The 24,915-nt window shown below is 41.5% G+C and overlaps 1 protein-coding gene across 1 annotated transcript; it reads right to left on the reverse strand.

Annotated features, from left to right (window-relative positions):
• Positions 1-203: 203 nt before the first annotated feature.
• Positions 204-14,338, reverse strand: XKRX (XK related X-linked). The gene is made up of 3 exons (XM_008156548.3): positions 13,998-14,338; positions 9,329-9,597; positions 204-1,783 (listed from the first exon to the last, which is right to left on the reverse strand). Exons 1-3 carry the CDS (start codon positions 14,330-14,332, stop codon positions 1,038-1,040), a joined length of 1,350 nt encoding a protein of 449 aa, XP_008154770.1. The 5' UTR covers positions 14,333-14,338; the 3' UTR covers positions 204-1,037.
• Positions 14,339-24,915: the final 10,577 nt, after the last annotated feature.

Genomic DNA, 24,915 nt, shown 5'->3' on the forward strand with positions numbered 1-24,915 from the left:
AATCCCATGTCACATGATTTACTGTGATCTTATTTCCCTCCTCTGCCTTCACTCTACCTTAGAGTGTCAGCCACCATCTCAACCCCAAACAACATAAAGGTGATATCCAAGCTATTATCTTCCCCTTAAAAAAACAAATCAACAAAATACTCAAGACAGTAGAAGACACAATGAAATATTCATTTCTTACACACATTAGAAACGTTTTTAATTACAGTTCACCTTCTCTGAAGTTCATATCAAGTAGTAAAATGCCAGAAGCACAGAAAAGACGGGTTGGAGGGAATCCCTGATAATGAGCTACAAAGTGAGAGATTTTACTCAACCACTCCACTTTACATACAAGCTGCAGGCCCATGCAGGTCCCTGAGAAAAAGAGTCATTCTGGCATATTCCCTGAAGGATTCCTACTCTCCACTCCCTCCTCAGAGTGTGCCTACAATAGGCCGCTGAAAAGAGAGGTCCTTGATGAATGATCATTAGTAAAATTCTAATGGAAAGCTAACTCATTAGGCGGGCAGCTCTTTGAATAGTAGAATTTTTTTCTTCTTAACCAGAGTTTCTCGTTGGGATTGAAGACCCCAGCCACACTTACATGTTCCACATTAGTCAGAATGTTTCCTGAAGGGTAAACATAGTAAGCAGTCACATCCTCTGATCAGTCAGGGTATATTCTAGTAGGATTCTGGGCTTTCAGCTTAGCCTCGGGAAAGCTTAGTAACGCACCTCAAGCAAATGAGCAGATCTAGAAGGTCACAGAGAGCCTAAGGTGCATGGAGGTAAGTTATCCCATAGGGAGACGAGACAGCTGACCTGAGTGGGAGGAGTGTAAATGCTATCTCTGACCCTTATGAATGTATGGTGGCTATCTTGGTGTCCAAACATAACAGTCGATCTTAAAGAAATAAAAACTATTTTACCATAACACTCAAGAAAACATTCTGGTGGGTATTCAGCTATGAGCCTCATCCTCTCCTTAAATTTCACAGTTGTTCTTGGCCACCTTAAACCCGTCCCCAAATACCCAGGAGTTAGAATTAGACAACACTTTGCCTTGCTTCAGCATCAAATGATGGCTCCAAGTTCTCAACCCTGCCCCGAGGGTGCCGGTGGCAACAGACACAGTGGAGGTAGTCCACTATGTTGTGGGTGAAGAGTGAGCGCAATGGATGCAAGTACTGAAAGAAAAGGAGCATGAAACCAATGGAAATCAGGTAAGCAATAATGAGCTGCAAGGCAATCAAGGAATGGCAGTAATTCAATAGCACTTTCACTCCAAAGAACTTAAAAACCAGGACCATGATCACATTCTCTACCAATCTCACACTATAGTGTAGGCCCATATGTCCCCAGTTCTGACCTTTTTCAACAAGGTCCCTGTCTGCCAACTTCAACTGCAACGCTGACCAGCAAGAGAAGTTGATGCCAGCATAGAGTACGGTAATGGAAATCAGCACCACAAGGGTGCCAACCTGGCTAAAATTTTTTTCAATGTTATTGGGCATCTGGGCACCACTCCTCCAGAATTTAACCCAAGGCTCAAAGAGGATAATCAGGAAGTTGAGCAATAAGAATGGTACAGCCTTCAATTTCAAAGTGGCTGAGAAGAGCACCAAAATCAGGAGGCGGGAAGTAATTTCCAATGTTCTCCAGATGGTGATGCAGAGAACTTCTAGTGGCCCGAGGCGAATCTTGTATTCATCGTACTTGATCTGGATAGCCAACATATTGCAGAGGGTAGCCCCATAGGTGACAGATATCAGGGAAAAGACCATTAGCACAACTGTAAGGAGAAAAAAAAAGAAACAAAAAAATAGGCATTAAGTCAATGTTGATGAAGCTTATATTCTGACCAGAGGTCCAGAAAGATGATAAGGAGACTTGAAGGCCCCAGTTAAGAGCAAACTCATGTATGAGCATAGCTATGTAAACAAATAGCAAACCCAAAAAGAAAATGGAAAGAAATAAACTAATATATGTATTTTCATAATAAGGATTAGATCAGTTTTTATACTTTTTCTATATTTCTCTACTTTCTAAATTTCCCATGATGAACATATACTGTAATATTTTGATAAACATACAAAATGAACTTTTTAAAAAGAATGGATCTCAAAACTAGCATTGAGAGGTCACTAACACAAGAGGAGCACATCCTACCTTATAATAGAGAAACATGCAAATTGACCGCACCTCCGCTACACCCATGATTGGGTGGCGGGAGGCTGGGGGGTGGGACTCCGGTGGCCTACGGGCCTTGAGAAGATCAAGATGGCGGTGCCCAGTCCTCTTAGTTCGTGGGTCCCCGGGGCGATCGGCACCCAGGGGGGCGTGGCCGGGCCCATCCCGCCGCTCCCACAGGTCCCTGGGGAAATCCCAACCTGGGGGGCGTGGCCGGGCCCATCCAGCCTCTCAGGGGGGTCCCTGGGGAGATCGGCAACCCGGGTGGCATAGCCGGCCCATCCAGCCTCTCCCAGGGGTCCCTGGGGAGATCGGCACCCCAGGGAGGTGAGGCGGGACTCGCCCAGCCGCTCCCAGTGTCCCTGGGAACATTGCAGGCATGTGGTTGCTGAGACCCAGACCAGGCCTCTGGCCACAGATTCATAGCTTTGCGGAGATCTAGGGCAGGGATCTGCCTCATCTGCAGAGAGACAGAGGTTCTGCAGTGCCCCCAAGACGTGGGTGGGCCCAGCCAGGGATCAAGGGGCATGGAAGGACTCCTGGCAGAGGGCCAGGACCCTCACCCCTGAGGCGGGGGTTGAGGGGTGGTGCCATCTCAGTGGAGGGGTGCTGCACTGCAGGGTACTGGACTGACTGATGTGATTCAGAGAAGCTCTCAGTGCTAATGGGCCTTGCTCAGGCAGCCTTCACACTTCAGAGGCAGTGACTCCTGCTCCTGCCTTGACCCAAAAGCAAGCTCTCTACACCCTGCCCCATAGCAGAGCATGCCTAGGCAGTGAGTGGGAAGCCTTCCACCTGCTTCGGAGAAGGGGGGGGGCAGTAAAGAATGGGGGGAGAGGAAAGAATGTGGAGCATCCGCAAAGAAGAGGTGCTTGAGAAAGAGGCTGGTAAGCCTGACTGGAAGGTTTGTTCTGTTTGCTGGGCGGCTGCCCCTTAGGAAGCGCAAAGAGCATGGCTCTGAGGGCTTCCTGTGTGCTGAGTCAAGTTCCATAGCCAACTGGAATTGGCCTCAGTTTCCTGGTCTATAAAATGGATGAAGCGTGTCCCAGTGCCTTCACTGAGCTTTGATGGCCAATTGAGATACTATATAAAGAAAATGAGGGAAGAAGTGAGAAAGAAAAGGAAGGACAAGAAATACAAAAGAAAGACTGAAAGGAACCTGTAAACCCATTGTCACTTAAATAGGGAATATAGTCAGTAGTGTTGTAATGATGGTATGATGCCAGGTGGGTACTAGAAATATCGGGGAACACTTTGTAAAGTATATGATTGTCTAACCACTATTCTGTAACTAATATAAAACCTGAAACCAATACAAAATAATGTTGAATGTAAAGAAATGAAAATTGGAGTGAAATTTTTATAAATTTCAAAGTTTAAATAAAAGCTGTAAAGGAAGGAAGGGGAGAATAAAAGTGTTTTTCATTTTGCCACTTCATTAAAAAGACAGTTGTCTTTATATGGTGCTTTTATACTTTTCTAAGTCATTATCTCATTTTAATTTCTGGGCAACTTAAAGACAAGATAAGTATTCCCTCCACTATTCAAAGAAAGGAAATCTTGGTGTCTGGTCCTAATGATTCAATCGTCAAGCCCTTATTGTAAAGCAGGGTTAGTAAAATTTTCTGTGCAGGGTCATATCTATACTAATAAAAGCCTTGGGGGTGATCAGGCCAGCAGGGGAGGGTATTTGGGGGCATTCAGGCCCGCAGAGGAGCAGTTAGGGGGCAATCAGGCCAGCAAGGGAGCAGTTAGGGGGCAATCAGGCAGGTAGGTGAGCGGTTAGGAGCCTGTTGTCCCGGATTGTGAGAGGGATGTCCAACTGCAGGTTTAGGCCCGATTCCACAGGGATCGGGCCTAAACCTGCAGTTGGACATCCCCTGAGGGGTCCCATATTAGAAAGGGTGCAAGCTGGGCTGAGGGACACCCTCCCCAGTGCACGAATTTCGTGCACCGGGCCTCTAGTATAAAGATAAAGGACAGCATCTACCTGATGATACAGGCTTCTGAGCAAACAATGAAGGAGGCAGAAAGAGTTCTTATCTAAAAAATAATCCAGTCTTAAGAGATTTACAGAGAATGCCTTTGGTTATAGAAATTCCTTCCTTGGTGTGGTTCTGCTTCAAGGAATTAATCTTGTTTGTGAGTGCTTCAAGAATGTATCAAAATGTATACTGGAAATTCGATGAGGGCAGAAGGGACCATGTTTATTTTATTTACTGCGATATCCCCAGAGCCTAACACACTGCCCAGAATATAGTATGTGCTCAATAAATGTTTGTGGAACTAATGAAGAATTCTGAGTTTAGAGAGGCAGCTTAAAATACTTATGTTTAGAAGTCCTTGGTTCAGCTGTGTGGAAGCTTGTGAAAGTGACTGAGTAACTATGTACCTCAGTTCCACCAATTCACTGAGATACTCTAGAGTTACTTGTATTAATTACTATCAATGGCAATTTGCCACCCCAATGTTTTGGTATACCTTAGGAATTTCCAAACTTCCAGCAGAGTGGTTTAAAATATAAAAACTCCATTTCCTAGCCTACAACATCCATACCACTGTATGTTAGAAGGGGCCTGAAGGATTAGAATACTTCCTAACCTGCTATACTAAATCTTAACTATAGACAACGCCATGGCCACCTTTCTTTTGTTCCTTTATAGCAAAGAATACTGATAACTAAGAAATATCTAGTTCTCACAAGGAGAATGAGAGGGTCTGAGGGGTACTTATCCAAAAACCAAAACTACTTGAGCTTTATGTTCCCATGAAAACACTGCATCCAGGGAACTAGAGCAGTGAGATAATCTGCAAGAAAAGTGACAACATCCCCATGGAAATCCTAAAGGATTTGTTGTCTACATCTTTTTCAGCTCTAAGTAGAGTGTTGGAATCTCAAAGACTGGAATGAGAGACTTTCTTAAAAGTTATATTCTTAGCTTTATTATTTTTATTTTTTCAATTTTTATTAAGATATAATTGATATATAACATTGTATTAGTTTAAGGTGTGCAACATAATTATGTGATATAGTCTTAGCTTTCTAAACCACTCTCAGTCCCATCCTTGAGACTTAATGCTCAAGAGTTGGGAATGTCAGAGTGTACATACATCTATCCAAGTGTGGTGATGCTTTCCCTTTCATTAGAATTCACTTATTCATAGTAGTGTAATAAAAGAAGGAAAGGCTGATGCTTCCAAATAAATGTAAAAACAGCTTCCATCTGCCTTCCTACAAATAGACTCATGCCTAAAGAGATCATAATACTGTGAATGAAATTGATCACCTATGCTAATCCAGATGCCTCCAAGAGAAAAGGGGATTAGAAAAGGGGTAGCAAGAAGAAGATAGGAGGAAAACTAAACCAAAAAGTTGTTTACAAAACTTTAAAAGAGATTGTATTGTCAGAAAGTTTTTTAAAAAGCTTCCTTTATATCCTTTGAATAGTAATATGTTAGAAACACAGGATCTAAAGGCAGACATCCTGAATTCCAATCCAGTCTTTGCTACCTTTTACTTATGGAACCTTGGGGAATTTGCTTAACCTCTCAGTGCTTCTATTTCCTCATTTAGAAGATGGGGATAATAACAACAATTATCTCATAGGATTGTTGTGAGGATTAAATGAAATAATTACATGTAAAGGGCTTAGAGATGCCTGGAACACAGTAAATGCTATCTGCTAGCTACTATCATCATCATCATCATCCCCTATTTCCAAAAGTGTAGTGGGTGCATTTACTTTGGCACTACCAGGACACTTTGGAAATCAAGCAGTTTTAAAACTGATGGAACACCTAGAAATAAGCCTTATAAAATTTGAATGACCTGTAACAAGAAAACTATTCTTGCTATAGGACCTGCATACTTACAGCATAGATTGTAGTGAGATTTCATGGAGGTATACTTGTCTCCAAACTTATCAAGTTGTATACATTAAATAGATAGAGGTTTTCATTTATTAGTTGTACCTCAAACAGTGATTTAAAAATATTTAATGAAATGGAGAAATATATCATCTTCTAATATGAAATTGATTGATCCTGTAAAAATATAAATTATTTCCAAAATAGCATAAATAATTTAATGTAATTCCAATAACAGAGTCAATGAACTGTTATTTCATTTACCATTGTTATTGTTTGCTTTGTTTTGTTTTTTGGTGGGGGAGTTGACAAATTGATGATGGAAAATCATCTATTTGGAAGATCAGGATAAATTGCTCTATCAGATATGAGTTGTGAAAGGCCTTTGTAAAAAAGCCACACTATCTAAAAGCAATAAAAAATTTAAATACATAAACATTTAACCCTTCAGAATTCCAGAAGATACAAGTATAGTGTTGATCTTACACTTGTGTTGCACATATGTGCTGCATGTTACCTATATGACCTGTATAATGCACATTTAAAATATATGTATATACACAAAAGACATATACATGTATACACATATACTTATCAACAGCAGATAAAAGATTAATAGCCAGGATATATAAATAGCTCTTATCTATATATATAAAAGGCTAATATCCAAAGTGTCCCCTTGGGAGTTTGACCGGGAGACCAGGAGTTCGATCACTTGCTATGACGTTTGCTGACCACCAGGGGGTGGCACAGAATGAAGGATGGCCCCAGCTGGCAGCTGGAAGGAAGGCCCTGGCCAGCAGCCAGAAGACCCCCATCGGCCCTGAGTGCCAGCCAGGTCTAGGGACCCTACCCATGCAAAAATTTCATGCACCAGGCCTCTAGTAAATTAATAAAAAGACAAACCACTAGATAAAGTGACTAAAATATGTAAACAAGCAATTTAAAGAACATAATGACCAAACATGAAAAGATGTAGAGCTTCATTCATAATAAATAATGCAAATTATATCTTAAAATAAGTTATTCTATAATTATACAAGTAAATAATATTTAGTTTAAGATATGAAGAAACAGGCACATTCATATATTGTTGGTGAGAATATAAATGCATACAATCTTTTTTGGGGGGTGGTATTTGGCAATACTGATAAAATTCTAAACACGCATATCTTTTTACCCAGAAGTTCTACTGCTCAGGATTCATCATACAAAGTCTCATTCCAGTACACATATGTTCAGTGGAGCATAGTTTATAATTAGAAAAATATTTTGCATGAAAAATTAGAAACAAACTTCAATCCTACCAAAAGAAGACTGGGGAAATAAGAAAGAATGGTCCAATTCACATAAGGAAAATATATATTATATATTTATCATTTTTATTATTATATGTGTATGTATAAATAATTGAAAAGAAAAACATACTGGCTCAATTTTTTAAAAGACGCTGCTTAACAGAATGTTTAATACAGTTATTTTTGGCAAAAACATACATACATGCATATGTTGTATGTATGTTTATATTTACACTAGAGGCCCAATGCACGAAATTTGTGTAAGAGTAGGCCTTCCTTTCCCCAGCTGCCGGCACTGGCTTCCCTCTGGCACCCAGGACCCGGGAATCCCTCGCAGCCTCTGCTTCGTCTGGGAGGTCATCCAGAAGGACATCCAGTCTAATTAGCATATCATGCTTTTATTTTTATAGATAGTAAAATTAAGTCTGGAAGGATATATACTGAATGATTAACAGAGATTACCTTTTGGAAGTGAGATTACATCTCCTCTATTATATATATTCTGTATGGTTTTGAGTCTTTACCTTATCAGATTTTTATAATTAAAAAATAAGGATAAAAATAACATTATCTTTAAAAATTTTTAAATAAGGACCCAAAATAATAAAACAAGATCATGATAACAATTTCAAACCATATAGAAGGGCATAAAGTAAAAAGTAAAAGTTGGCTGACTCATTTCCACTCCCCAGAGGTAAATTGTTTCTTGCATATCTTTCCATAAATTTTTCTTTGCATATACAATTACCTGTAGGTCAATTGATTTGTGTGTGTATTACTTCTGTAACATATACATATTTTGATTAGATTATTTGATAACCCTCAAAATTCTCAGGAATTTTATCATTATCATTTCTTTAAGCATTATCATTTCTTTCTCCTCCCACTATTGTCCATTCTAGATATGTGAAAAGCTCCAAGACCAATAGAACTTCGTGAACAATTCATAATGGAGAAAAGTACAAAAGAGGGAAATTTTTCTCCTTACACTTATTTGAGGCATGGGGCTTTGCCAAGCAGGGTCAGCACTAAATTGTACCCACAGCTGTAGCAGCTCCAGCCCAAGCAGATAAAGCTAATCTCAGGCTATTAAAAGTCATAAACAGTACTTTATCTCAACTTTGAAAACACTGATTCACATTTCATCCTCTGCCAAAGTTCTTACTCATCTCAGGATCTCTCTTTTACAAATGGGGAATTAAGACAGGGATCTCTTTGGTAACTTCCTCCAAAGATCACAGAGAAGGTCAGAAATGGGATCAGGTGTGACTCTCAGCAGTATTCACCCCACACCCTATTTCTTTCTCCCCACTGGAGTTGGGAGAAGTAATTCAATCAAAGGCTTCCAAATATGGCTGATCAGACTCAATTAGCTACATTAAAAAATACAGATTCCTATCTTCCCCACACTCAGATTGATTCAGGACTGAGTAGAAAATGTAACTGTAAAAAGGAACTTCATGATCAGTAACATTTGGGCACCTCTTATTTAAATATGGTCATCCCTAAAGAAACCAAACAAACAAAAAAATCATCAGTATAATTTAAACACTCTAGGCTAGAGAAAATGTCCTACTGACTGCTGGGATTACTAGCTTCTTCTGAGAGCATTTATTACTAGCCCAGAGAGGGTTTATCTGTGGCATTTTTAGTCTAAATAGCTTACCTCAATCTAAGAAATGTGGCAGGCCTGAGATGTCTGGATTCCCAAGTTCTTTGACTATCTACCAGTGCTATCCAGAACTTTCTACAATGATGGAAATGTTCTGTAACATATGTGCTGTCCAATAAGTGACCACTAGCCACATATAGCTATTGAACAATTGAAATGTAGCTAGTATGTCTGAGAAAGTAAATTTTTTATGTAATTTTTCATTTTCATAGCCACAGGAAGCTGTTGGCCAGTGTATTAGACAGCTCAGCTCTAGATTTCTGAGACCCTTGATTTAAGTGGAGCCCTCCCCAATCCTGACTCTACTCACCTCTACCCAGGGGGACCTCTGCAGAGATCAGGGTCACATAGAGCTGATAGGTCAGCTGGGGCACTGAACCCAGGAAGGCTTGGATCTGTGACATACGCTTGTAGGCATTGCGGTGCATAGCCAGGGTCCGGATGGAGTGGCCCACCTCCCATTCTATCAGCACCTCCTCGTCATTTATTAGCATCTTCTTTCGGGTGAGGCTGACATAGGGCTCCTCCTGCCCCTCTTTCTTCCACAGTGTGAGGTACTTAATCATGGCCTCCAAACATCTGCAGAGGTAAAGCATCATGGGAACTTAACTAAAGCTGTCCTGGAAAGGGAGGTTTTTTTTTGAGGGGGGGGGGGGCGCGGAATAACTCAGAGAAGTAGTGCTACTTTTTGCCATTCCTTCTTTCCCATTCTACACATTTCTTGTGAGTCAAAGAGTTGGTGGTGCCTTCTGCAAGTTACTTGAATCTAAATCCTTTCTTTTCTTTTTCAGTCAGTTACCCACCAACCTAAGAACACCATTTCAGAAGTGTCTCTTTGAGGAATTAAGGAATTTCTTTGCCACCTTAAGAATAAGCCTACAGACAGGAAAGTGCCTTAAATATTAAGACATTAAGTAAACAATGTGTTGAGAGAGAATAATGATGTTCCAGAAGGTCTTGGTTGTCATAACACCTCAAGTTCCTGAGGTCAAGTGTTCCTTATTCAAAGCATTCAGCCCCATAATTGGGGCTTTTGAGTTCTGCTTTTTCAAGACAAAACTCACAACTATGAGTGTCTCAGCCAAACAAGTTTTGACTGGGATCTAGAGAAAACCTCTCACATACATGGGAAAGCCATTTAGCAACAAAGGTACTTAAAAGACTGACAACTCAGAACCTAATGTACTATATACCTAGGGCAGTGATGGGCAACCTTTTGAGCTTGGTGTGTCAAACTTCCCCAAAAAACTGAGCATAATTCGGGTAGTGTGTCACTTTGAGGAAAAAACATTATTTTGCGATATTTATAGTTTAAATAACATAAATGTATAATTGTTATATATAATTGTATTTAATAAACCAGCGGCCGCGTGTCATCAGAAATGGCTACGCATGTCAGTGCTGACACGCGTGTCATAGGTTCGCCATCACTGACCTAGGGCATCTCAAAAGATTTCTCTACGGGTTGCCTTTGGGGCCTATGGACCTGTTTGGGAACAGCAGCCTTTTAAATTCCATTATCTCTTTACAAAGAGGGAAACATACTAATGAGAGCCTACTGCCCTTGAAAGTAAGACCACATTTCCTACTGTACCCCTCCTATTTCCCCCATATAAAGAAGAAGTCATTCGTAGTTCTGATGTAATGAATAGAAGACTAGCAACTAGATCATCTTGTTTTTAAACACCTTAATTACCACTTCCTCTTATTCACCCTGAAATGAATGGAAACTGTGGACTATTTATTATAAGTAAGAGCAGTTGTGAAAATTAAGCCATCTTTTCTGATAGGCTGAGGGTGGGAGGGGGTATATTTATCTTGCCCACCACCCTTATCACATAGTGGATAATTGATAAATGGGTATTTGCTGAATAAGTGAAAGAGTGAGAAAAAAAGTAAAGAAAACAAGGTGAGAAATAACGAGAGGAGAGTATAATAATAGCAGCATAATTTAATTAAAAAAATAGACCACAGACAAGCAGAGATGTATACAGTATGCTCCTTAGGCCTTTGGCTCCCAAGAGGAACATGTGCTAGCTGCCATTCTCCACAGGATCCCTTTGAGATTGGTGCTTGTATGACAGCCTGAAGCATGTAGTTCAAAACACCCACTTTCTAGGGACAAACTCTAAAACCCAGGAGAGAAAAAGATAGGAGAGAACAGAGAAGAAAAAAGCAACATTCTCTTCCTATTCAGGGAAAATGCCTAAGTGTATTTCTAACAAGAGATTTTAGATTTTAACCCAAGCCTATCAATGTTATTGCTGAATAAAATTTTGAGGGTGGCAGTTGCATAAAGCATTCTCTTTAATGCTTCTAGTCTTAAGGATATTTACTAGTACTGGTTTAAGTAAGGGTGTTTGCCTTGCTTATAAGCTTCAGTAAATTAGAGTACATTTTCATTTCCAGAAGTTATCTTTGCATTTATATAAAGGAACCCAGCCCTGGCCAGTGTGGCTCAGTTGGATGAGCACTGTCCCATGCACCGAGAGGTCAAAAGTTTGATTCCCAGACAGGGCACATGCTCGATGGCCAGTAGGGGTTGTGCAGGAGGCAGCCAATCAATGTTTCTCTCTCACATTCTCTCACATCAATGTCTCTCTCTCTCTCTCTCTCTCTCTCTCTCTCTCTCTCTCTCTCTCTTTCTCTCTCTCCCTTCTTTCTAAAATCAATAAAAATATTTTTTAAAGGGAGCTAGGTCCTCCAAATAACTTCATTTGCCTAATAGCACTAATCAAGTTCCTATCTACCTAAAAAGTTATTTGTCTTGAAAATAATCATATCGAGGATATAATTTATGAGCTTTTAATTGTTTTTTTCCATGCTGTGGGGCTAACTGACTGATATTATAAATGCTTTCCAATCATTTCTAGTGGAAGCTAAATGACAAAAATAAAATATAGTATTCAACACTCCATATGGTGGTGTCCAAATCAAAGATGGCTTAGGAGGCCACAAAGCAAAAAGGGGAAGTCAGAACTGGGGGCTGGTATGAACTTGCTGACATTTGCATCTTGAGAGTACTTGATCTATTAACTCAATATCTTACATTTGAAAAGGGAGAGAAGAATGGATTCCATGCTCCTCTAGTGACATCTCTAAATTTCTTGCTTCTAAGTTGATAAGGTCTTCCTTATACAGCTTAACTTCAAAGATTTAGAACTGAAAAGGACCTTTTTAGATTACCTAGTCCAATGGTCGGCAAACTCATTAATCTACAGAGCCAAATATCAACAGTACAACAATTGAAATTTCTTTTGAGAGCCAAATTTTTTAAACTTAAACTATATACGTAGGTACATTGTTATTAACTTAATTAGGGTACGTGGTATTTTGTGGAAGAGCCACACTCAAGGGGCCAAAGAGCCGCATGTGGCTCGCGAGCCACGGTTTGCCAACCACTGACCTAGTCCAAAGGTTAGATATAGGCCAGCTAAGTCACATCTGATCAATAGCTGTGATTTGTTTGGCATATACCATGTTTTTATTTTATTAGTCATGTGCCAAAATTTAAAATCATAGTATTTCATATCAAATTCTATTTTGGGAGCTTCTCCTGAAAAGTTGGGGGATCTGTCAATATGGGTCTGAATTTCAACAGGGAAACAATGGGCAGGAGCTCTAGAGTCTGCTTCAAAGGAGGCAGATCATGTGGACTCCAGATTGCCACAGTCATCACTACTCTCCATAATTTAACATGGAACTTTCTTTTCATTTATTATTACACATGAAGCTACTGTTTTTCTCATACATGGCCCATCTTATTAATTTATGATGCCTGCCTGGCCTCTGTAAGCATTTGAGAACCATGATCTAGCCCATACAACCCACTTATTTTACAGATGAAGAAACTGTAGGCCAAGGCATTTTGAAAGATTTTATCAAGGCCATGCAACTAGTCAGTGACAGTTAGGGCTAACTAACAGGTCTCCTGAATTCCAGGCCACTGTTTCTGTTTATATCTCATATTTGCTCTGATGGAGCCTAATCAATTCCTCCCTGTTTAAACATATATTTTTAAATTTTTCAAGTGGAGTTCCATCCTTAATCAGTTTTGGACTGTGTTTATTTCCACAAGGATAAGATATCTTTCCATTGAAATTACAACATCAGCACTCTGACCTATATTCCTCAGCTGACTGTAGGTTTCTGCCTCTCTTGCAATCAAGACAAACTTGGTCCATTCCTTTCTCCTGACTTCATAAGTTTTGCAACATCTCCCTATCTGGATAATCCCATAGTGTCCAGATGAGACTGCTGACATAGATGCCTGTCTCCCTGGGATACGGCACATTCTTGTATCTTCAAGGCAATCGAATGGAAATACTTGATGCTACTACATTGTGCTACAGCATCCAGATGGACAAATGGACCATCTTTCTTTGCCCTTTTCTAACCATGTACCTTTACTTCAAAAAGATAGAAAGAAATAAACAAGAATCGTAAGAGCTGGCAGAGAAAAATAAATTACAGTGAATTGGGGTACCAGATGACCACAGATGGCTTAAAATATCCAGCCCAAAAACTTTAGGATAAAGAAACTGAATGTGAGATGAGATGTAGGGGTTAGGAACTTTCATTCAATTTATAGAGCATCTAAAAGGCAGAGTCAAAATAACACACTCTTCAGTTAAGTATGGCCTATGTGCACAAGGTGACCACATCAGTTGGTCCCTGCCAATTTTACCAACCCAAATCCAGATAGCAAATTTTGTCTAATATAGGTGTATCAATGGTACCATACATAGTTTTGGAACACAGGTACATGTCACATGTTCATCTTGGTGGCATTTAAGACTTCAGATAATATTTTTTGGATGGTAGGCAGGGAAGCCAAGAGTGGGAGGAAATGAGAGAATCAATTGGAGGCACAGTATCAGTCTCATAAATATTAACTTCATCTTTCTCTGGACAAATTTGGGGTAGTGGTGGGAGGAAGGGGAAGAGGGGAGGTGGGAAGAGATTAAAAGGTTACTCACCTGATAACAGGTCCCAAAAGTATTAGATGCATAAACAATGATAGCGGCTTGTCTTTGGCCAGATCTCTGTGGACAAAAATGAGTGTCAACTGGACCATAATGGATGAAAACATAAAGAAGGAAAGGGTGTATGCCATCCAGTAGGTTTCACTATTCTTTCGATAAATTCTAACCATGTACAAGGCAGATGCAGCCTCCCCACAGTACAGAAAGGTGGAGAAAAGGATGCCAAATGGAAAGGTAAATCGGGGGTTGGCCCCACGGATGACATCTTCCTCCAGAGATGAAATTGGATCCACATTTGGCTCCTCAGGCATTTCATAAACTCGGTCCATTGTCAAGGTTCTGAGCGTTTTGGTCTGGTCTTCAGAGAGAACCCTTCCCAAATCCCCTAAGAGAACCCTGAAGCCACTGCAGTCCAAGTATTGGTGAGAAGAGCTGTCAAATCCAAATCCAGAACGGAGATCTAATAGAGCAGGAGACCCCTTTCTTCTAGTCTCAAATTAGACTTGTTGAGGTCTGGGATGGAGAGCCCAGGAGTACCACTTTGAACTTGATTCTCGATTGGCTCAGGATTCCAATTGTCAACATACGTGCTCTGCAACTTGGACAAGGCAAAAGCAAGCATTTTTGTGCCCGGTCCAAAATCCAGTTCCAGGCAGCTGAAGGGCCATGGGGACAGCTGTTTCCGTGTGGGCTCCTCCTTTCTCAGCCCCCCCGCCCCCCCCCCGCCCCCAGGCAGGAGGATAGCCGCTCAGTTGAGCACTAACACTCAGCAGCTCCTCTCAAGGAGTCCTGACCAGTGTGCCCTCTCAAATCAGCCAAGAACTGAGCCAGGGTAGTAGAGGGAGCGCAGCCTGAGTGGCTCTTAGCTAGCCTTCTCGCCCGGTTCTCTCTCAGGACCCACGCTTAGTCGAAGGTTCTCAGGATGGCTTCTCAGATTCCACAGGCTCCGCCCCCAAGGCAGCCGGGCCTTGGATCAAGGCCACAACCCTGTCACTGAGCGCAGTCTTCTGGAAGAGAAGCTGAGAGCGCGCGCGCTACAGGATTAAGAGAAAGCTGGAGGGGCTTCTTTCCCACGAAAAAAAGTTTGCTTGCGTGAAGCACGACGTGCGGGGCGCCAACCTGGCCGGGCAGATGTCGCCAAACTTGAGTGCCATCTGCTGCCGGATGCTGCAGGGGTCCTAGTTCAGCAGTGAGAGGACGGTGGCTTCGGGAACTAAGGCACTGATGACTGGGGCTGGCTAAAAGGGAGGAACAACTGGAGCCAAACAAAGCCGGCTTGAGAGTTCCAGGGCAGGATGCTCAGTGTGGAGAGGCACGACAAAAAGGGGCTTGGATCAATCTTCAGAAGCACTTCAATCTTCAGAAGCACTTGTCGCCAGGACTCTGGACCCCAAAGGGAGCCACAGCTATTGTCTTCCCCAAAGCAGCAGAGGCCTGCTTCTACTCCGCCCTCCCTAACTAGCTTGCTCCCACACTCGCTCAACCCACGCTTGGGCAGGTGTGTCTCTCTCAGGGTTGAACCTCCCTAGGTCCTATTGCCCTCCAGATAATACCACCGTTCGGTTGAGGGAAGACCTGGGAGGCAATTGGGCCATAGTGTTTCCTTTCTAGGCAAGACTCTATGGAGCAGAGAGAAGATAGAAAATGATAGGGGAAGGTCAAAACTCCAGGTTAGCCCACAGACACAGAAAGCTCATATTATATGTCTTGATTTCTCCACTTGCAAAATGAGTCCAGTATAGGAACTTTAGAATGAACTTACAGGTCTTGGGCTGGAAGGTTCTGAAGAGATGCCAAAATCTAAATAAACTGGAGAGGAGCCAAGAGAGCTGTTAATAAAAACTAAGAGGGGTGTCTTTAAAAACCCTGAAAATAGCCCGGATTCTTAAGAGCAATACTTCCCCACCTCACTGAGCTTTTGTTTTCATGCCTTCCTTTGCATAATTCTAAACCAGAGAAACATCTGCATCCTGGTAGTAATATAAATGTAGCAGTGCCTGTGCCAATCTCATTTTGCTGCAGGAAGTTAGTAAAAAGAATCTATGTGAGGAGTGGCCAAGTAGCAGCCACCAAAATAATGAAAGACTTAGTCTTGTTTTCGTGTTGGTTTTTAAAATCCCTACAATTGCTACCTCCTTCTCCAAGGGCTGATTCAGAGACAGATCAACTGATAAAGTGTGTTGCCTTTGAAACAGTTGCCCCATCTTGGTCTGCACCTGTGCCACCAGCTGGGCTAGCAGGCTGATCTTTCCTCTTTTCTGTTTCACAAGGTGGCTTAACACTATCTGAGAACACCTCACACATAGTGTTGATTGTTTGGGACTTTCCAACAGGCATAGGTTCTCCACCAACAGTATATGATGCAGAACTTCTTGGGGGCTTTTTAGGAACCTATTCTCAAGATGGAATTCAAGTAAGGTGACAAACTCATCTCAAGTCTGTTGAGATAGGATGAGTTAGTCACTCTACCACTGGAGACTGAAGCTAGGAAAAATGTGGAATCCCAGTATTTTTCCTTTAGCCTGTTCTCCTTCCCTATGCCTTCATCACTCCCCAAATATATAAATCTTCAAGGCCTTCCTCCTTTGTTCCAAAACAACTCCTTTTGTCTGCCATTCAAGACTCTTTATAATCACCACACTAGTACTTCCCTCTCCAACTTTATTGCCCACTTTACCCTACCACACACCCTTTGCTCCAGTCCAGTAGGTTGTATCACTTAATCATGCCTACCTTGTTCACTCCCATCTCTGTGCCTTATTAAGGTCATTTACACACCCCTTCACTCTTTTTTCTATAGTCCAAACCCGACCCTTCCTTTAAGGGTCAGCTCAAATACAGGCATACTTTGTTTTGTTGTCCTTCACTTTATTGTGCTTGAAGGCAAGACCCTCCACTGGCAAAAATATTACAAGTCACTTTACTGCAGTGGTCTGGAACTGAACCCACAAAATCTCCAAGATATGCCTGTACTACCTCCTCCAGTGGAAGCTTTCTCTCACTTCCCCAACCTTCACTTTTCCCTCTGTCTTTTTGCTACTGGCACATGCTATCTTGTACTAGTCCTTCAACAATTTCTGTGTTTTCCCTGCCCCTCCAACAAATATGTATACTCAGGGAGAGATGCTCAATTAAAGTTTACTATAGTTCTTGTTGATAACAATAGTGATTGACAAATGGTGATGATAATGAAACTTCCTCCCCCATGCTTCCTCCAGGAAACCATGCTAGACTCAGGCATACTCATCTCTAAAAGATGTAGCCACTGTAGCCAGGGCATAACATCCCTTCGTACACACACTTGCCTAAGCCAGCCATTCAGCTCACAGAGGATGCCAACCTACATGATCTGTCCTTCTCAAAGTTCCTACAGTGCTTTTTTTGTCGATACCACAGTTTAGCACGAAATTACAAATTATTTCAAATGTATTAATTTTTACCCCACAACTAAATTATCATATGTTCCTTGAAGGCAGAGCCCCTGCTGTTACACTTTTTCTGGATTCCCCCATGGCTGGTATAGATCTGTAAATTCCCTACCATCTGATCCCCCTCACCCACCTGCTTCTCTATTTTTAGCCCCAAGACTCTCTGGCACTTTAGGTCACTAAATCCTCTGGTCTCTTATTTCCCTGTTCCATTGCTCTGCTGGAAGAAACTGAAATTTGCCGCATCTGTCCAACTCTCTTTCCTCTTTCTAGCAATCTCCAGACTTTAGCCCTTTACTCTTCATAGTACTAAAGACTGGAAATGTTGACAGTCAGGAGACTGCTGAGGCCCTGTGAACCCCTTCCCCATTAAAAGTACTGATCTTCCAAGGACTGGTCACCCCCCCCCTAGGCTGCCTGTCCCCTGACTGCTAAGTGGTGTTTGGGGGTCAATTTCCTCTTCTTCATGCAGAACCAAAGTTCTGTAGGAAAGGGTTACCCAAATTTGACTCCTCACCCACCCCTATCTCCAACTCTCAACTCAGCAGGAGCAAAAAATTGGTCTAAAAGCTCTTGACATCTTTATCAGGGTTCAGAACCCCTCTGAATCATATAGGGCTTGGGGATAGGTTTGAGCTTTCAAAGTCACTGCAACCAGAGCTGATTTATAAGAGGTAGCTGGCATTCCCAAGGGGAGAGGATGGTGAGAGATGTGCAGCAAGTGGCTAATAGTCCAGTCACAGAACACTAGTTGGTGGGAAGTGATGTGCAAGGCCTGAAGAATCAGTAGCTAGGATGGAAGAATGGATTTCTTCTGTAGAATGATGAGTTTGGACTGTTAGAATCTTTAAAAGATACCCAATGCAAAATCATTCATGTATGTTCTGGGCCTTCTCTTTTCCCTGTAAGCTCCCTGAGGACAAAGACTTTTGCCTATCCTGTTCTAAGCCACTCCCTCATCAGTATCCTCCATAGGTGGAATCTGGGCCTGGAGTCAACACACAAGGGAGTTCCCTGAAGCCCTCACCCCTAGCATTTTTATTTTTAAAAATATGCTAAAATGATCATCTCAGTTAGCATTGAAGGCAAAGAAATACTACCACAAACTGCAGCATGGAATTTGGGGGTGAAGGGTTTTTCCAGGCAGTTCTGAGGGAGGGAAGGGTTAGGAGGAGGGGTTATTTATTTAAGAGAAATGATTTATTCTTTAAATAATGACTATATTGTGATATAACTTACAGACCACACTATTTGCTCATTTAAAGTATACAGTTCAGTAGTTTTAGTACAATGTTGTACAGCCATTACCACTACCTAGTTCCAGAATATTTTTATCACCCCAAAAAGAAACCCAATACCCATTAAGTTTTCACTCGCTATTACTCCTTCCCCGCCCCCACCCCCCAGCCTAGAAAAATCACTAATCTACTTTCTATCTCTATGGATTTTTTCTATTCTGGACAGTCCATATAAATGTGATAATATAATATATGGCCTTTTGTGTGTCTGGCTTCTTTCACTTATCATAATGTTATCAAAGTTCATCCATGCTGTAGCATGTCAGTACTTCATTTCTTTTTATGGTGAATAATATACCATTGCATGGACATACCACATTTTATTTATCTATTAATTTGTTGATGGAATAAGGGTTTGTATTAGCCAGGGTTTTTCAGAGAAACAGAATGGGGAGGGGAAAGGAGAGAGAGAGATTTAAGGAATTGGTTCACACAATTATGGGGCCTGGTTTGTAGACATGCCAGCAGGCTATAAATTCAGGAAAGAGGTGATGTTGCAGTCTTGAGTACAAAAGCTGGAAACAGGCAGAATTTCTATGTTGCAGCCTGGAAGCAGAATTCCTTCTTCTTCAGGGGGCCTCAGTCTTTGCTCCTAATCTGTTTTATTCAACATCTACTAATTTAAATGTCAATCATATCTAAAAAAATACCTCCATAACACATCTAGACTGCATTTGACCAAACAACTGGGCACCATAGCCTAGCCAAGTTGACACATAAAATTAACCATCATAGAGTTGTCTCTACTTTTTGGCTTTTATGAATAATGCAGCTAGGAATATTTGTGTACATGTTTTTGCATAAACATGTTTTCAATTCACTTGTATATATGCCTACAAGTAAAAAGTTGGATCATGTGTCAATTACATGTAAAATTTTGAGGCATTTCCAGACTTTTCCAAAGTGGCTGCACCATTTTATATTTCCATCAGCAGTGTATTTCTCCATATCCTTGACAACGCTTGTTATCTGTATTTTTATTATAGCCACACAGTGGTTTTTGATTTGTATTTCTGTGATGGCTAAAGTGATTGATTGATTCTCTCTCTCTCTCTCTCTCTCTCTCTCTCTCTCTCTCTGTCTGTGTGTGTGTGTGTGTGTGTGTGTGTGTGTAAGTCATTTGAATACCAGCTGGCCACATTCTTTCAATTACTTCAATAAACATTTATTTGTAAATATTTGTAATAGCAACAAGCAAGGCAAAGATCTCTGCTCTCAGGGAGTATAGAATACATTTGTCCTTTGAGGGTGTTGCTGTCCAGCATTTGAACCCCTTTATTTGGGGGAGAGAATATAGGAATCTTGATAGGAAGCAGGTCCCCTTTACAGTCGGGGCATAGGCATGTAACTTAGGCTCACTCAATTCAAGGATCCATCCCTTGAATTGGGAGCCAGTGACCCACAGAAGTGGACAATCTTCTCCAATTGAGACAGACATGAAAATGTGCCTCTTGGTTCTTCCAATGTGGAGAGTGTAATTGACCTTTGCCCCAGCAGCTGTGCTCTCAATTCACTCCAATATTTGCTGCTTTGCTCTGAGGCTACACTGCTCCCAGCCAATGACTAAGCACTGGGATACTAAGTCAGGCCAATTTCTGGGAGACACAGGACTATGTGACCTGTGACTTTGGCAACAGGACATTCCATCAGCCTCACTAAACTTTATTAACACTGCACTTCAGTCTATGACTCTTCCTATCCAACCTTCTTTCCTTCCCTCACCCATAAGATCAGATTTACACCAGTCAGTCAGCTCTCCCAGTTTCCTCCAGCTTGCTCACTATTTTCTCTCACAAGCATTTTCCCTAAGAAATCTCTTCCATGTCTAATCCCAGCTTGGTATCTGCTCCGCCAAGGACCTGAGCTAACACACTAACAGTGCTAGCAGTGGCAGTGGTAGTAACTATGGCAGCTGTGTAGCCCTGAGTCTGGTTTTCCAATCAAAGGTGTGATTTGTGAGCTATTCAATTTGCTTTCAAGACAAACATTTTCTGCTTAAATTAGCCAGTAAATTTCTTTTGCTCTAACTAAGAACCCTCTAGATCAGTGATGGGCAACCTTTAGAGCTTGGTGTGTCAAACTTCGCCAGAAAACTGAGCATAACTGGGGTAGTGTGTCACTTTGAGGAAAAAACATTATTTCGCAAATGTTTCATCCTCAGGAGCAGCAAATGTTTAATCCTCGGCATGCGGCCGCCTCAGTGGCCACGTGTCATCAGAAATGGCTACGCGTGTCAGTGCTGACATGCGTGTCATAGGTTCACCATCACTGCTCTAGATTATACAAGGAAGGGACAAAACATTCAATTATGACACAGCATGGTAAGGGTTATGATAGATTCACATGGTCTGTGGGAGGACATAGGAAGCACCTAATTCAGTCTTTATGGAATCTCAAATGAAATAACTGGAATTGCTAGTCAGCTCTTGTCACTAATTTTATAGGCCACCCCAAATTCAAATCTAATGATCATCTTCTCAATTTACCATTCCTTGGGCAGTAGTTCTTATAGTTAAATTCCCAGAATAATCATTTGGGGAGGAGGACTACTTGCAGATTTCAGGGTCTCATCCTTTGAGCAATGCAGGTGCTCAGAGAATCATACTTTAAGAAAACCTATCCTAGGGATAGTTCTACAATCTGTCCCTAGAATGATGTTTATCTGTTATCATAGTGTGCATTTCATAAATATTGGTATCAGTTGACCCCTCTGTGGCCTGGGCCAGAGCTATGACAGACTTAAGAGTCATTTCATACACAAGGGACTGTCCCTGACACCAAAACCCTTGATTTCCTAAGTCTGCCCACAACGAATACACCTGTAATTTTCTCCCTAGTAAAATTCAGTAAGAATTAAACTATCTGCACAACTTTCATATTCTTTCTTATGGGTCAAATTATGTACTTGTTGACATATGTACATATGACATGCTCAACCTATGACCAGGGGAAGGAGATATTCTATCAGTGCCAAGAAGAGACAGGGACTGCCCTGTCTGGGCTGCATGCTGGCTCAATGGATAAGCTAAGAGTAAAAATCAATAGGCAAGATTGTGAATCATCTGGTATTACCAGATCAAATCCCCAGCATGCCTGCCTCTCCTACTTGGCTTTACTATTAATGGGTCCCAAATCATAAAAGATTTTACCTCTAATTTTTAAAAGATGGAGTTATTATTAGTGGGAAAAGTCAGAACAGCCAGGAAAGTAGGTTAAATTAGGTTGGCAAAGTCAGACTCTAGAAAGAGAAATCAGGTAAAGACAGGGTAGGGAGATCACAGCAAACCAGTTAATGCACAGTCTTCTCAGTTGAGACAGAGATCAGGCCATGATGAAGAGTTTTGTTATAGACTGCAGTAAGAAAACAAACAAAACAAAAACAACCCCCCCAAAAAAAACACACCACTGTGGGTTTTGATCTTGGATAGCTTTTAAATCTCTGTGTGATTTTAGCCCTTTCTGGGATCTCTAAGATCCCTTGGAGCTTTATATCCTGTGACATCTGTGTGGTTAGGCATGTCTAGGCATCGTAGAATCTGATTCCACATGTAGTACTGTGGTTTTATAACCATCAAGGAACCAAACAAGCCAATGATAGAAGTGTATTAAAGGATTTCTCCTAGAGATATATTCTCACATGTGAAACATAACATTACAAATATGGACATCCACCAACAAAGACTGCTTAAATAAATTCTAGTACATCTCCAATAATTACAGAATACTGTGCAGCCATGTAGCCATAAAGAAGCTTTGTATATACTGTTATGAAACATTATTCTATATATTAATTGAAACAAAGCAAGTTTTAGACTAGCATTTATGGTATGTTATAATTTATATAAAACAGAAGGGTGTATATATACGAGTATGAATATAATATTTCTGGGGGATACATAAGAAACTGGTAACAGTGATGAATCCATGGAAGGGAAAAGAGCAACTAGGAAGATGGTAGGGAAAGTATTAATCTGTTCAAAACGTTTTTAAAAAAACTTTAACCAACCATATCACAGACCCATCTTTTTAAACCATGTAACAGAACAAGTGAACAAGTTAGGAGTACCTTTGTTACTGAAAACAGAAAGAAGAGTTAAAGGCAAGTTCTTGGTTTAGCATGTCTCAGAAGTGTCTAGGTGGCTAGCTTGTTTCCTTCCCTGTCTGTCCTCAAGACTGGAAGGTACATCTTGAGTAAAGCCTCATGTAGCTGACTGTCAAAGGAAACTGAAGAGGCCAAGGGAAGCTTTTGTTCAGGTGAGACCTGCATGAAGAGAGAAGCAGCAGCCACCGAGTTAACAAACTACATACCAAGTTAGACACTGTGGACCCTGAGAAAGAACATACCTACTAAGAGGGCTTCTGGTGGCTAACTGGGCTCCATTAAAAAACAAAACAAAAGAAAACAAAACAGAGCCTAGCAGCCATTTCTACGCAGGGGACTCTCACAAAAACTGCACTTCAGGGAGAAGCCTGTACTGAATTGCCTGCCTCTGCACTGAACTGCCTATCTGCTCTGTGTTTCTGCCATCTGAGCCAGCCCTTATAAAGGAGTTTCTGGAATGCTATTTTAAGAAAGGATGGAGGCTTTCCCCATCCGGTCAGAGCTGTGCAGTATCCCCATTACATCATCACCAACCAATAAAGCAGCTCATTTCTGACCAATCAGGACAGTGCCTTTTGGACCAATCAAACTGCAATGATTTGAGTCCTCATTTGCATGAGGATGAACCAATCAGGGACTAGGGGTGGGGACTTTTGTCTATATAAGCCAGCTCCCCACTGGCTCAGGCCCTGAACTTACCATGTACATTGAAGATTGCATTTTTCTGGCTGAACTGAAACATCAAAGATATCTTGCCAGAGCAGGCAGGCATGGGAGCAGAGCTGTTTATTTTAAAACTAGAGGCCCGGTGCACGAAATTCGTGCAAGGGTGTGTGTGTCCCTCAGCCCAGCCTGCACCCTCTCCAATCTGGGACCCCTCGAGGGATGTCTGACTACCTGTTTAGGCCCGATCCCGGTAGGCTCCCAACTGCTGCCTCCCAACTGCTTGCCTGCCTGCCTTCCTGATTGCCTCTAACTGCTTCTGTCTGCCAGCCTGATAACCCCTTAACCACTCCCCTGCCAACCAGATTGATGCTTAACCGCTCCCCTGCAAGCCTGTTTGCCCCTAACTACCCTCCCCTGCTGGCCTGATCACCCATAACTGCCCTCCCTTGCAGACCTGTTCCTTCCCAACTGCCCTGCCCTGCTGGCCATCTTGTGGTGGCCAGCTTGTGTCCACATGGGGGCAGCCATCTTGTCTGTTGGAGTGATGGTCAATTTGCATATTACTCTTTTATTAGATAGGATTTTATTGAACTTATGGGGGTGATATTGGATAATAAAACTACCATATTTTCCAGCGTATAAGATGACTGGGCGTATAAGATTTTCCTGGGTTAAAAAGTCATCTTATACGCTGGAAAATACGGTAATAGTAAATAGGCTTTTCGCCCAAGTCTCTCTCATGAATAGAGTGTCAGGTACCGTATTTTCCGGCGTATAAGATGACTTTTTAACCCAGGAAAACCTTATACCCCAGTTGTCTTATATGCCCGAAAATACGGTATACAGGTTTCAGGTATACAATTCTACAACACATCATCTGTATACTGTATTGTGTGTTTACCACCCCAAGTCAAGTCTGCTTCCATCACCATTTATCCCACCTTTACTTTTCTTCTACCTCTTCCCAACCCACCTTCCCTCTGGCAATCACCATACTGTTGTTTGCCTCCATGAGTCTTTATTTTCTTTGCTTAATACCTTCAACCTTCTCACCCAACACTCAAACACCTCCCCTCTGACAGCTGTTAGTCGGTCCTCTGTATCCTTGAATCTATCTCCACTTTGTTAGTTTATTTTTTTCATTAAATTCCACATATAAGTAAAATCATATGGCATTTGTCCCTCTGCCTGGCTTATTTCATTTAGTATGATACTCTCTGAGTCCATCCATGCTGTCACAAAAGGTTAAGATTTTCTCCTTTTTTACATCTGAGTAGTATTCCATGGTATAAATGTACCATGGATTTTTTTTCTTTCCTTCCTTCCTTCCTTCCTTCCTCCCTCCCTTCCTTTCTCTTTCTCTCTCTTCTTCCTCCTCCTTTCTTTCTTTCTTTCTTTCTTTCTTTCTTTCTTTCTTT

Source organism: Eptesicus fuscus, chromosome 1, assembly GCF_027574615.1.
Source record: "Eptesicus fuscus isolate TK198812 chromosome 1, DD_ASM_mEF_20220401, whole genome shotgun sequence".
NCBI lineage: Eukaryota > Metazoa > Chordata > Mammalia > Chiroptera > Vespertilionidae > Eptesicus > Eptesicus fuscus.

What these genes read in the sequence shown, in the direction of transcription:
- XKRX (XM_008156548.3), bottom strand. Translation starts at nt 14,332, where the DNA reads ATGGACCGAGTTTATGAAATGCCTGAGGAGCCAAATGTGGATCCAATT. An exon ending in CTTTTGGGACCTGTTATCAG is followed by an intron (nt 9,598 to 13,997) that starts GTGAGTAACCTT and finishes TTACCTCTGCAG; the next exon opens with ATGTTTGGAGGCCATGATTA. An exon ending in AGAGGTCCCCCTGGGTAGAG is followed by an intron (nt 1,784 to 9,328) that starts GTGAGTAGAGTC and finishes TTCTCCTTACAG; the next exon opens with TTGTGCTAATGGTCTTTTCC.